General features: G+C 40.5%; 1 protein-coding gene across 3 annotated transcripts; it reads right to left on the bottom strand.

The window, feature by feature from the left end:
* Positions 1-7,919: 7,919 nt before the first annotated feature.
* On the bottom strand, positions 7,920-11,964 carry zfand2a (zinc finger, AN1-type domain 2A). 3 transcript variants are annotated; one of them, XM_070847917.1, is made up of 10 exons: positions 11,760-11,964; positions 10,952-11,050; positions 10,770-10,864; positions 10,402-10,533; positions 10,156-10,307; positions 9,934-10,068; positions 9,737-9,812; positions 9,577-9,653; positions 8,384-8,514; positions 7,920-8,229 (listed from the first exon to the last, which is right to left on the bottom strand). In XM_070847917.1, the coding sequence occupies exons 2-9, from the start codon at positions 11,004-11,006 to the stop codon at positions 8,403-8,405; spliced, it is 834 nt and encodes a 277-aa protein (XP_070704018.1). In that variant the 5' UTR covers positions 11,007-11,050; positions 11,760-11,964; the 3' UTR covers positions 7,920-8,229; positions 8,384-8,402. The 3 variants fall into 3 exon arrangements, with proteins under 3 accessions (XP_070704018.1, XP_070704016.1, XP_070704017.1); XM_070847915.1 differs by having other exon boundaries at positions 8,430-8,514; XM_070847916.1 differs by lacking the exon at positions 11,760-11,964 and adding an exon at positions 11,133-11,308 and having other exon boundaries at positions 8,430-8,514.
* Positions 11,965-12,310: the final 346 nt, after the last annotated feature.

The raw sequence follows: 12,310 nt of genomic DNA, 5'->3' as shown, positions 1-12,310 counted from the left end.
TCGTATCAAAGCAGCAGATCAGAAACATATTTTGGCCCTAAACCATTCAGTGCTTTATAAGTAGTGTGAAATCAATTCTTTGACAGACAGTGTTAAACTACAAGCAGGGATCTCCTCAAGCTGCGCCACTTTCTAAAAACTGACATTTTAAAGGTGTTAGATTAGAAGAGAGGCAGCAAATAGTCAAAAACAGGCAGATATGATATGATATGATATGATATGATATGATATGATATGATATGATATGATATGACAGTCTCCCTGGTTGAATGCTAAGCTTCATTACTTATTTATAATTTCATACTGCAGTATTTTGTCCTCTCACTGCAATAAAATACTATTTTCCAGCCATTTCTTTTTACCCTACAAGCATTTTTCTTCACGCCGTGAACACAGTTCTTGTTTTTTGCTCAAGCATCCAGCTCCTCATTCAAATCAGCCTTTGTAATCCACCTGGAAATGTATGGATTTGGCATTGGCATTTTTTATTTTCATTACAAAATAGGCAGCAGTGCTGTCAGTACAGGTGTGAATGAGTTTGTTTTGCTGCTGATCTACAATGTCACACTGATTCTAAACGAAGAATCCTTCAGCAAACCCCAACGGCCGACCGACACGACTGTTTGGCAGGAAAGGGAAGTGTTCATTATCTTTGGAGATGCCACTTCAATCAAAACATCCTCAAAACAACAGATATGCAGCGCTCGTGGGGCTATAAACAAGTGATCGCGCCTGCTTAATTAATAGACTGCAAGAATGAAGCTGTGTGAGCTCAGCAGCAGAATCACAATCTGCCCGGTTTGGACTGAAAGCCCACCGAGGAGAGGTCGTGTGATTGCTAAAACTCTGGCTGCATGAATCATGTTCTGGATGTTACATATTGAAATTGGAGCCTTTTTTTTCTTGTATAAATCAAAATTTCTCAGCCGCAGAGCTGCTTTTCCTGGTAGCTTATTTAGACATCTGCTGAGACCACGATGTACCCGCAGACGGCTCTGAAACCACTGAAGTCCTCCTTAATACTCAGATAGAAGAGCACAGTGTGACCGATGCTTCATTTAGAAAAGGTCTGTCCACAGTAACAGCTTCTGCTAAAGTTACATGTTCAAATGTTCAAATTTAAACACTGATTTTTTGGTAAAAGACTGTTTTATAATATGATGTGTACATTAAATATCAAGATTCAAGATGTGTATTGTCACTGGGAGCTCTGTTACAGAAAGATGTATATAAAGAAAGAATATTAAACATTAAATAAAGACATATGAAGGTTTATATAGAGAGCTAATAAATATAAAAACAGGATATGAACTACAAATGCAGTAAAGATTTATCACCAAAAAACTGGCTCCTCTTTCAGCCCTTGGTGTTTTTTAAGCTTCCATCTATCAGCGCTGCCTTCGTCTGTTGTTTGTCAGTCGACACGATGTCCAGTTGGTTGGCCTTCACCTGTTCATGTACATATTTCTTTTACGTATGGATATATGCATCTGAAGAAGTGGGCTTCTGTGTGTGCCAATGCAAGCGAGAGTCACATGATGAGTGTCTTTGATCAAAATCAGCAGCTTTTACTACAGTTTTACTATAATTTACCACAATTGCGCCTATCAAGCTCAGGCCTCCTACTGTTTGTGGTGTTTTGTATTATTGTGTGTTTTTGAGTGTTTTCTATAAGCAGAGATTTCTCTTACTTAAATTGACTCTTCTCCAGACTTCTTTTTTAGATTTGCTCACGTGAAGCGGTATGGCCGATGGCTGTGATGGTTCGACCGAATGAACTCCTGGACATTTTGTTTTGTTGTCTGATGTGTCACTGAGAATCTGCATCCTCCGTGGCCTCGCACCGGTGCGTCCAACACTTTCACAGTTTAGGTTTTGCTCTTTAACACCTATGACTTGAGATGATTAATGTAGCTGGACAGACATCTTAACACACAGCTGCACTCTGTGTACCAAAGACATGTCTCGCCCCGGGGTGCCTCAACAGATCCATGTTGACCAATCCACTGTGGGCCTGAGCAGGAAAAAACACATGCATGCATAAGCTTGTCTTTGGAATAACAGAACATTTGCTTCCTATTATTCTTTGGATGTTTCTCTGAGGAACACGCGTGACTTGCTGGTAATAATCTTCCCTGTGATATAGATTTGATTGTGAGTGCTTCACCCCTGACTGAGCTTGACTTACCTGAGCCGACTTCTTGTTGATCATGGCGCAGTGCCAAAGCACGTGCTCCCCTGTGCCTTTGTCGAAGTATGAATCTGGTGTCGGTGAAATCCGAAGCAGAGATAATTACAAGCAGGGGCACAGACCCACAGCGCTAAAGAGTGGCAATTTGATTAATAGAAGCTGAAATGATGCTTGAACAGTTTCAGCACTGATGTTGTGACTTAAATCCTACCAGGAGCGTAATGTGACCTAATGGGAAAGTACCTCTGACCAATTATATGAATGATTTAAAAAAGCTAATCATAACTCTGAGTGACAAAACTAAATCTCGTTAACAATCTTCGTGTCCATTTTTGACTCCGTTTGTCCCCCAATCACCCAATATTTTGAATATTTTTACCTGTATATTCTGCATATTTACTTTATGTCACTTAAATTCAACGATTATCTTCTTTAAAAAGCTAAAGAAACATTTTAGCTTCATCTGAAAATGTCACTAGTTTGGAAATATTGGGATTTTTTCCAGGAATAAAAGAGGCTCATAATTTCACCACAGTAGTCATTCATAATGATGAAACATTAACTTTTAGCATCTTGAATCATGAACTACAATTTGAAAATGAAAAGTAAATACTATAATATACTTTAGTGCACGTATCTGTATGTACAATGGGGTCCACATAAACCTGGAAATTATCAGAAAAGATAAGAGGATTCTGAATTAAAAAACACGAGATGAAGAAATATTCTGCACTATTTCTAGAAATCAAATTTGAGCAAATCTGTGGCATCGATCAGTTCCAACCCCTCTGGACAAAAGTTCAGATTTCCTTGAGTTGTTTCCCGTCCATTAAAGCTGTGTTCAGATGATCCTCAGGTGGAATCGATCTGCTTCCCCCCTTTTGTCCAGAGGAGTTCAGCTGGTCGATGCCATAAATTTACTGATTGCTGGAAACAGTGCAGAATCTTCAATACCTCAAACTTCATGATTATTTCCAGGTTTGCATGAAAGTATTAGAGATTTTCAACGTGGTCTCAGACTTATGATACATATATGATGATATTGTGTCCACATTCAGACAGTGTTTTACTCCAGCTGATGAATTAAACATCCTCTTCCTTCAGAACAGTTTGCCAGAGACAGAGAAAGTGAGGAAAACGGTGCGTAAGGACATTAGATCACATTATATCAGAGTGGTTAGCTGCGGTTTCACACTTGAACTCTCTGTCGCCTCCTCACTGGACTGATGGCAGATGTTGCAGCCTTGTGGATTTTTTTTTGTTTATCAGTTCATCTGGTTTCCTTTTCACTTTCCATTAGGTTTGTATGTTTGTGCTTCCTACACTTGTGTTTTGAGAGTCATTCATTTGCGAGAAGGGAGACAAAACGCACAACAAACAAAGTTAAAGATAAATAGACTGAAAGCATTATCATTTTTCCACAGATATTGTAATAACATCTATCAATAATTTGAGTGGTCTTGTCAGTAGCCCGAGTCGTGCAGTCTGTCTCTTTAACATCAAAGCGCCGAGCTAATCCAATCTGCCGCTAACAGTTGTGTTTGAATGAAGAAATAAAATGTTTTGTCTCACTTTTCTGTCTACTGTCTGTGAGTTTTATATTCAGTACAACATAAATCAGGACTGGAATCATTTGGTTCGTAGTTTGCGTGAATCAATGTGTAGTGGAGCTGGCAGGAGTTAAGCGGAGGATGATGTTAACCTCAGCTCCCTTTGCTCATCTTAACTCACTCACTCTGATCTACTTTATGCTTGTTCAGCACCCACCTGTTCAGAGACTGAACATATCAGCGTGAGAAAAACACTCAGAGCTTCTCCAGTCCGGTCTGGCCCGCTGTCATACCCTAATGAGTGTCAAGTACTCTACTTAGAAGAAAACATTCCTGTTGAACAGAAGAGCTCTCACTGAGCCTCTGTGCTTAATTCTTGTCTTTTTCTGCTGTACTCTTATCAGGTTTTCATCCAAGGACATAAATGCCCCTTTGTTCTTTGGATAACAGCAGTTAATCCCTATATGCAGTATGCCATGTGCTATTGTAAAGATAAACGCACAAATATATCAGTGTTTTATGCTTGCTGCTGCTGGCTAGCAATGTTTTCTGCTCCTGTCTTCAAATTACCAAATGAAGATTTGTTGTGCTGCTACAGTATTTGGAAAATAATGGCAGAGCACCACTGCCAGGTCAGCGTGCAATAAACACCGCGGTGCTCATCGTGTCCGCTCTGTGGGGTTAATGGCTTATTTGTGCCAGACCAGTGGCCCAGATGCTGGTGCTGTCCTGCTGGACATCTCAGGTAAAGATGATGAGTTCCTCTATATTCCCCCACCATCTGGTCCCCTACAGTGAAATCCTCGCATGAGTACTCTGCCTTAGGGAATCTGTTTCACACACACAGGGATCGTTGTGTTACCATAGAAATCAATCTTACAAAAAGTCCTTCAAAAGTAAAAATGAAAATGTGTGTTGATCATGGCTGAGGGTTTCTGCTGCTTCTCCAACTTGTCTAGTTTTTTTTCCATCTGCACTTGCTGACACAACAGGGGCACGTTCTGGTCCGCCCTCCTGTTTCGCTGCGACTTTTGTGATACCGGGAAATTGAAGCTCTGTATTTTCCTCCTCTGCCTTCAGGTCATAGATGTCCAGCTGGGAACACACAACTCCACCTCTAACACAGAATATGTCGCATGCATGTGATCTGGCAGTTTGTGGGTCCCATTTGCAGAGATATGGGGGGAAGTTATTTGTAAATATAATTAAATACAGTATTACTTCAAATAAAAGCCAGCTAATGACGGCCTGGGGAAATATAAGCCAGCCCAAATTTAAGGCCGAGGAAAAACAAAGGTGGATAAACTCCTGGTGGCTGTTACATAACGTGAGGCCAGTGAAGCATAATGTACAATTCCATCTCTTTGATTAAAAAAATCAATATAAACATGCTATTTTCAACACTTTATTGTTCTTTATCGTTCATTTTAAGTGTTGCTACCTGCGTTTCAGTCCCTGTGTGTTAATGTAATAATAAGTATTAGCATACGGTAACGTGCAGTAACGTAATGACCAAATGAAGACCTGTCTGCCTAGAATAAAGGCCTGGTACTCTCTGCAGAAAAACATTTACAAGCTGATGCTATTCAGCAGTCTTACATTCAATGAATAAGTTAAAACAACACAATGTTTTACTTTTAAAACATCAGTGAAGTCATGAACAGCCTCTTGGTTCTTTCACAAAATGTACTGGAGAGTTTCAGCTCTGCCAGCAGAAACACTACAAGGTCATTTGTTGCCCCGGTAGCTGTGAAGACATCCACTGGATTCATGGCCACATTTCAAGGCTTGCAGGCCTGAATCATTATTTTCTCTCCGCACAGAAAATCGTTGTGGTTTACTCTGTCAATTTCTCCCCAACCCACAAAGCAGGAGTCGGTCAGAGAGCTTGAAAGTACCGAATCAAATCAAACACAAAGTCCCCGTTCATGTCTGAGACTGACAAGATACTTGCTTGCTGGGATCAGGTGCATCAAGCTTTCACCTCGCCAAGCTTCGTCACCATGTGGACAAAAACCCTCGGAGACAAGAGGCTACATGTCAGCGCTTTTCCCCACCCAGAGAAGTGACCTTTTCAGCAATCGCAGTGAGAATTTCTATTTTCAAACATCATTTTCTATTTTGATCTTCTGGCTCCATAAACTGCTTTCAGTCCAGCTTGTGTGTTGAAAGTGGAGCAAAATGAGGAGCGCAGGATTGGTCTGCTTCTCTGGCAGTAAAGGCTTAAAAATATCATGTGCTGGGACTAATGTGGGAGCTCTGCGTGATACATGGGGCACAATTTCAAACCGCGGTAATGTCACAATAAGAAGCCCAAATCGTCTTGTATTCTTTGCATTTCTAACACTATTTGTAATTCTGAAGGTGTCACATTTCTCTTTTTCCGTTACTGTGAAACTATCAAAGCAACTTCATCTTGCCAGGGAAACACAAAGAGTGTTGATTGACAGAACTGTGCAGTGCAAACATCCAATTTCTCCATTTAACTTGAAGTAATTTGAGGTAATTGGCGCTCCCCTCCTTGGTGACTGCAGACACAGTGTTCAGTAACAACTCAGGAGAGTGTTTTTAGATTTTTCGATGCCAAATAATAATCTTCCACACTCACCTATCTCCTCCAAATACTAGCGAGAAAATGAGTTCATTCACATATTAACAATGTGCTTTCAAAAAGTAGAAGTACGAGCTTTCAGTTGGCCCACTTACAGTAGTTTAAAGAAAATTACTTTCTTCATGAATATGCTAATTCATGCAGCAAGATGCTGCGAGTGATCACACCATCTAATGCATAATTGTGTTCAGTAGTGAGGCTGGCTTTGGATATTGTTAATGGAGTGTTATACACAAAATCAAACAACTAAATGTCACTTTACAACAATAGCAGTGAATACTGTAATAGTGGTAACAGAGGCAGCTGCCTTAGTGGCATATGATGATTAATTAGACATTTTGTGACATGTGCTAAGTGCAGCAGGTTGTCGGGGTCGTGTCCAGCAGCTGCAGCTGTGCTTATTAAATATAATTATGTGAATTGCTTTGGTCAGTTTGACACAGTGTCCTTCTTTACAGCGCAGCTTTTCAGCCGCTGCCACAGTTGGTCACATCAAACACCTCAGTGGACCTCGACGGGGTCACCGTCCCCGGCAGGCAGAGGCTAAAGTACTGAAGCAAAGCAAGCCGACGTATTTCACAGGACATTTGAATGTCTGTTAGAATAATAAGCAGAAAAACATCAGAGGTCTTTTTTTCTGACAAACAGCTGTGTGGAGTAAACATCCAGGCCTGTTCTGCCTGACTGAACATCATCTGTGCAGTGTTACTGCTCTCTGCTGGTCAAACCCTGCACGACTCTTTCCTTAAGTACATCTTCAATTAACCTGGCAGCCTTTTCTTAGGAGTCCCCACTGTTTCCCAGGAGGTCTGATATTCCCATAATGTACATGGACGTTAGTGATATGAAATATTCAGAACAGATGTTGGTAAAGTGGCGTTACAGGCTAAAGCTGTGGTCATTTTTCAAAACAGAGTTGCACTAAATTATTTATTGTGTTTCTCCAAACTATTTTTATCCATCCTGCCCTCCTAATGGAACTTTTTTTTTTATTATTGTTAATTGAATGTCAGAAAATAGCCATAAATATTTTCATATTGCTTGACTGCCTGACTGACACCCCAGGAAATATTCACTTTCCACCATATAAAACAGCAGAAGCAGCACGTCCTCAATTTTGACAAAACTGAACCAAAAACAGTTTTGTGTGTTTTTAACTTGACAAATGATAACAGCTGATTAATTCAACGTCTGAAAACTAATCAATTCACGTTGTTTCAGCTCTTGTGGCAAGAAAACAGAATTTTATTCTATTGCTAACTGAATCTAACCATCATTTGTAAATAATTAGCCCATTTTTATACTAATTTATTTACAATTATACTAAATAGAAACATTTAGTTGACTAAAAACGTGCTCCCTCTCACAGATTTTTCTTGTATTATTATATTTTGCAGAGTAAAACTGGCCAAAGCTCATCAGAAGCTGCAGCTGTGTGTGAACAAACTCTTCTCCTGCTCAAAGCCTGAATATCTTATTCGCTTCACACTTCACAAGTCGAATGAACTTGCTGATTTACCTAGAAAACAGTCTGGTGTCTTCAAAACAACTGAAATTTCATGGTGCGTCTTTGAAATAATTTATTCAGTATTCATATATGGTAATATAATGGTTTCATTCATGATCAGCATATAAAATATGTACAGAGCAAATCATTAGTAAAAATGACAGATCCTGCTGGGAAAGTATGTGCTTATATTGTAGAAGGCGGTAACATCTCAGCAAACGTCCACAAGTATTTCTTCACTGAACAATCGTTGATCCTGAATGTGAAATCCCACATGTGCAGTTTCTAGTAAATAATTAGCACAGCTTGAAGTCTAAATGGTGCTCGGAGATTAACAGAGGGTGCAGTTGGACTGTTTGGACTCCCTCCCCTAAAGAAAGACAAAACACAGTTAGAAACAAGAGCTCATTTATCCTCATGCATTTAATGTCATCATTTAAAGACGTATCAAATGGAAATATTTCATCTTCTGCCAGTAAAGAAAGTTCAGAGAGGATGGCTTGCCATGACAACAGTGTACCTACATGTGTTCCTGTTAGCATGCTACTGACGGCTAAGCTTTCCGGGTACCTGTTGTCTCTGCTGCTGTCGTCTGTATTCTTCTTCACTGGCAGCGAGAGCCTGAGCGAGAGCCAGATCCTCCTGCTCCTGAGGGCTGAGACAGACCAAGGAAGACCTCAGACTCACAAGTGACTCAAAGAGTTCCCTCAAACTCTCCTTTTCTGTAGCTGAACAGTTTTGATGCCCCCTCTGCCTCACATGTTTAGCTGATGCAATTTTATCAACTGATAACAATATGAATTAGTCACATAAGGAGCCCTGCCGAATTTTATCTCTCTATAGATGAATAGAGAACTTTTTTATTACATGATCTTTGCTCGACTTTATTGGTGTTTGTGTTCATGCGGTTTACGTTGGCTTTAACTTGTTTGTCGTTTTATTAGTCAGCTTTAACTCATGCAGCACCTGGTAACCTTGGAAACAAACGAGCTGTATAGCAAAAGATCAATACTTTGGATTGGACTGGCACGTTTGCTAGTCGGGCGTCCACCATTTTTCTTTACTTCCCTGTTCAAAAATAATTTTACCTTTGAATAAATATTGATACCCTGGGTGTCAATAGCCATGCTAGCATCACAGAACTGTGGTTTGTTTATTAGATAGATAGATAGATAGATAGATAGAAGGTGACTGAAACAGTGTAAGATTACTGATTACACTGGAGACAGCGATACATACAAATTGTACAATTAAATCTGAGTCATTCAACTTTAGTTACACTCCACATTTTAGGAACTCCTTACCCTCCAAACCTCCTCCAGAAACCTCCGGTCTGCTAACAACTATCGCCTCTGCCCCCGCAGGACTAAACTCCACACAATAGGCGACCGGTCCTTCCGGTCTGCCGCTCCACGCCTGTGGAGCGCCCTCCCAGACCACCTGGGGGCGCCTCAGACTCATCTCTTTAAGAGGGCTTACCCCTAATCGATCTATTTTCCCCGGAAACAGCACTCTGCTATTATGTTGTTTTTTTAGGCCGTGTTCTTAAACGTTGGTGTTTTTAAATGTCTTGTGTTTTTTAACTGTTGCACTTTGAGATTTGTATTCCAAATGAAATGCACATTATAAATAAAATGTATCATCATTATTATTATTATCATTTTAAGCTGAAAGTGACATCGAGGTGATACTGTAGATTTCCATCACGTTTACTCACCTCGGGGCAGGTTGAACAGTCTGCCTCGACTCGGCCAAAGACATCTCCAGAGCCCTTTGTAAAGCCTGCTCCTCCGTCTGCAACGACAGCACGCTCAGGTTACATTTTCCTCACGTTGGGGAATTTTAACCAGCAGATGTTATACACTTAATTTTCATACCATGCCGGCTTGAAATGATGCCGATGGTGGTATTACATTCTGTGCTGAAACGGACGTAGTGATCCGCTGGGTAGAGCTGTGGGAAGGAGAAAGAAAGAAAAAAAAGAGCACATCAAAAGCAGTGAATTCGTATTTCTGGTGTCTATTTAACCAATTTATATTAAACATTCCAAACAGTACTGAGCTGAAGTGCTTACCTGCTGTTGCAGCCTCTGATATTTGCACTCACACCATTAGAAACAGGTCTAGAGTTTCCTGAAGTAGAAGAGCTAGAACCAGAGGCAGAGGTGGAGGTGGAGGAAGCACCATGGGCCCTCATTGCAGCAGCATGTCTGAGACAAAACGTTAAATACAGTAAGAATACTGTGACATTTTGTGTATCCAAACAGCACTGAAGGTGTAAGTGTGACTGCACCCACCCTGACTTGGACAGAGGTTTCCCATCAGTCTTACAATCATGGTCTAGTGGATGTCGGTGTTTCAGACAGTAATTTAAATGACACTGGTCGCAGGTCACTCGCATCATTTCCTTCTGCTTACAGCCTCCTTTAGAACATTTATTTGTGAAAATCTGAAAAAAAGGAAAATAATCAGTTTGTTATTGTTGTTTAGATTCTAACTGACCGCAGGGTGAAAGTCCTCTTTTTTTTTTTTTTAAAATCAACCTTTCTCTTCCTCTGTGCAGGGTCTGATTTGCAGTCCCGATCAATGTGTTCACCGACTTTAATGTCGGGCATCTCTCCTCTCTTGATGGGAATCGGGATGTTACACAGAGGACATACTGGGACCTGGACGTCCTACGGGAAAAATAAAATCAGTCATTAAGTAAACACAGGAATAAAGATCCTAATGAGGTTTTATTAGATTCACTTTTAGCATTAAAGTGTAGTAATGATTAATTATTAACAACAACAGCAATAAGAAGAAAACATTTTATCCTAACACAAAAAAAACCATTCTGTCTGCATTACACCTGTGCAATATCCAAACTTGTTCAACACAATAGAAAAGCTGTATGGAAAACAGACGTTACCTTTTTGTAGGATGACATGCATTTGTGGTTTGCATAGCTTATGTGGTCCTTACAGAAAATCTCTTGACAGGCGTCACATCTCATTGGAAGAAAATCTGTAAATAAGCCAAATAAAGAGTTAAACTGTAGATTTAGCAGGATGAAAGAGCAGCATGGTGACACTCTGCCCACAAAGTTCTCACCTAAACGTTTGCAGGTCTTCTCAGAGCAGTGCTCTCCCAAATCTGGAAACTCCATGGCAGAAATACCTCCACAGCTGACGGTGTTAAGATCCACACAGCCTGAAGGTGGAACAACACATGTTTAGTGTCTCAGACTGAGCTGACACTGAAAAGGATGAACTCCCTGCTAGCTAGTGTTTACCGTGGCCTTTTCAGTCAAGTCATCGTGAGTTATAAGAACTGCTACAACATCGTGTCAACAGCTTTCAACTCCGCAACTTCACGTCAACACAGACCCGCAGCTGGCCTCGGATGTCTTGGTCCAGAACCAGTGGAACCCTAAACGTGTTAGGACCTTTTAAAGAGACCGCTAAACTGCTAGCTAACTAGGCCAGGCTACCGCTAACTAACCTAAACGATTTGGGTTGGTTACATAACAGCAGCTCAGCCTGGTCACTGCCGTATAGCAGAGAAACAAGTTCACACCACAGACACATTTCTGTCACATCAATATGACCACATCAGAAAATAACATGACTCTCAAATCGCCATGACTAATATTTGTTTACCAAACACACAGATGCTAGCAGCTAGCTTGTGTGTCGCTGAGTAATAAACCAACATTTAGCTTCCTCTATCTGGAAATCTGTGTAAGGTTTATAACAAGCACATGTGCTGCACTTTCTTTCTAGACCATCATCAAACCCTGAGAATAAAAACCACTAACACACAGTTAGCTTTGCTGTCCAACGTCTGTTTAACTGTACAATTAGCTGGCTAAGCTAACGCTGGGTTAGCTACCCTTTGCTTTTGTTTAATTTCTACTCACCAAATCCCGTTTTTTTTCTCGATCTGCTGTGTTCAAATAGGAAGCTACAGCGTTGTCTTAAATCATGACGAGTACTTTTGGTTTAATTGTGCCTTTCTGGCGGCAGTTTATCCACAGATCCCTGAGCACCACTGTCTGATCGCCGCTGAGGTTGATGATCTGTCTGTTTTCATCAAGTTTTGATGCGTCATGCACGTAACGCCCACGACAATGACGCGAAACAGACGTCGGGACGTCAGGAGTGGTTTTATATAGAGCGGTCGGTGACGTAACAGGAAAAGTCCGGAAAGGTCTAGACTCTGGAAAGATCTGGACCTTTTCATCTCTAGATTTACATGTCATTTGGCGAACAGTCAGTGTTTGCTACACGGATTTTATGTTGAATACAAACTACAATGTCTGGTTTACTTTATTCACCAAATCTTAAATCAGATTGAAATATACAGCCGTTTAGTTTGGTTTTATTTTGAAAGCTCGTACCGGAACTGTTAGGACTTTTAGATTAATTAGTGTTTTCTGCTAGTGGGAAAAAGTGGGAAATATTAAATTAT

This window comes from Pempheris klunzingeri, chromosome 17, assembly GCF_042242105.1.
Source record: "Pempheris klunzingeri isolate RE-2024b chromosome 17, fPemKlu1.hap1, whole genome shotgun sequence".
Lineage (NCBI taxonomy): Eukaryota > Metazoa > Chordata > Actinopteri > Acropomatiformes > Pempheridae > Pempheris > Pempheris klunzingeri.
Note: the sequence above shows the minus strand (reverse complement) of the source record. Positions and strands in the feature narration are given on the sequence as shown.

What these genes read in the sequence shown, in the direction of transcription:
- zfand2a (XM_070847915.1), bottom strand. Translation starts at nt 11,006, where the DNA reads ATGGAGTTTCCAGATTTGGGAGAGCACTGCTCTGAGAAGACCTGCAAA. An exon ending in AAACCTCTGTCCAAGTCAGG is followed by an intron (nt 10,069 to 10,155) that starts GTGGGTGCAGTC and finishes GTTTTGTCTCAG; the next exon opens with ACATGCTGCTGCAATGAGGG. An exon ending in CATCATTTCAAGCCGGCATG is followed by an intron (nt 9,654 to 9,736) that starts GTATGAAAATTA and finishes CTGTCGTTGCAG; the next exon opens with ACGGAGGAGCAGGCTTTACA.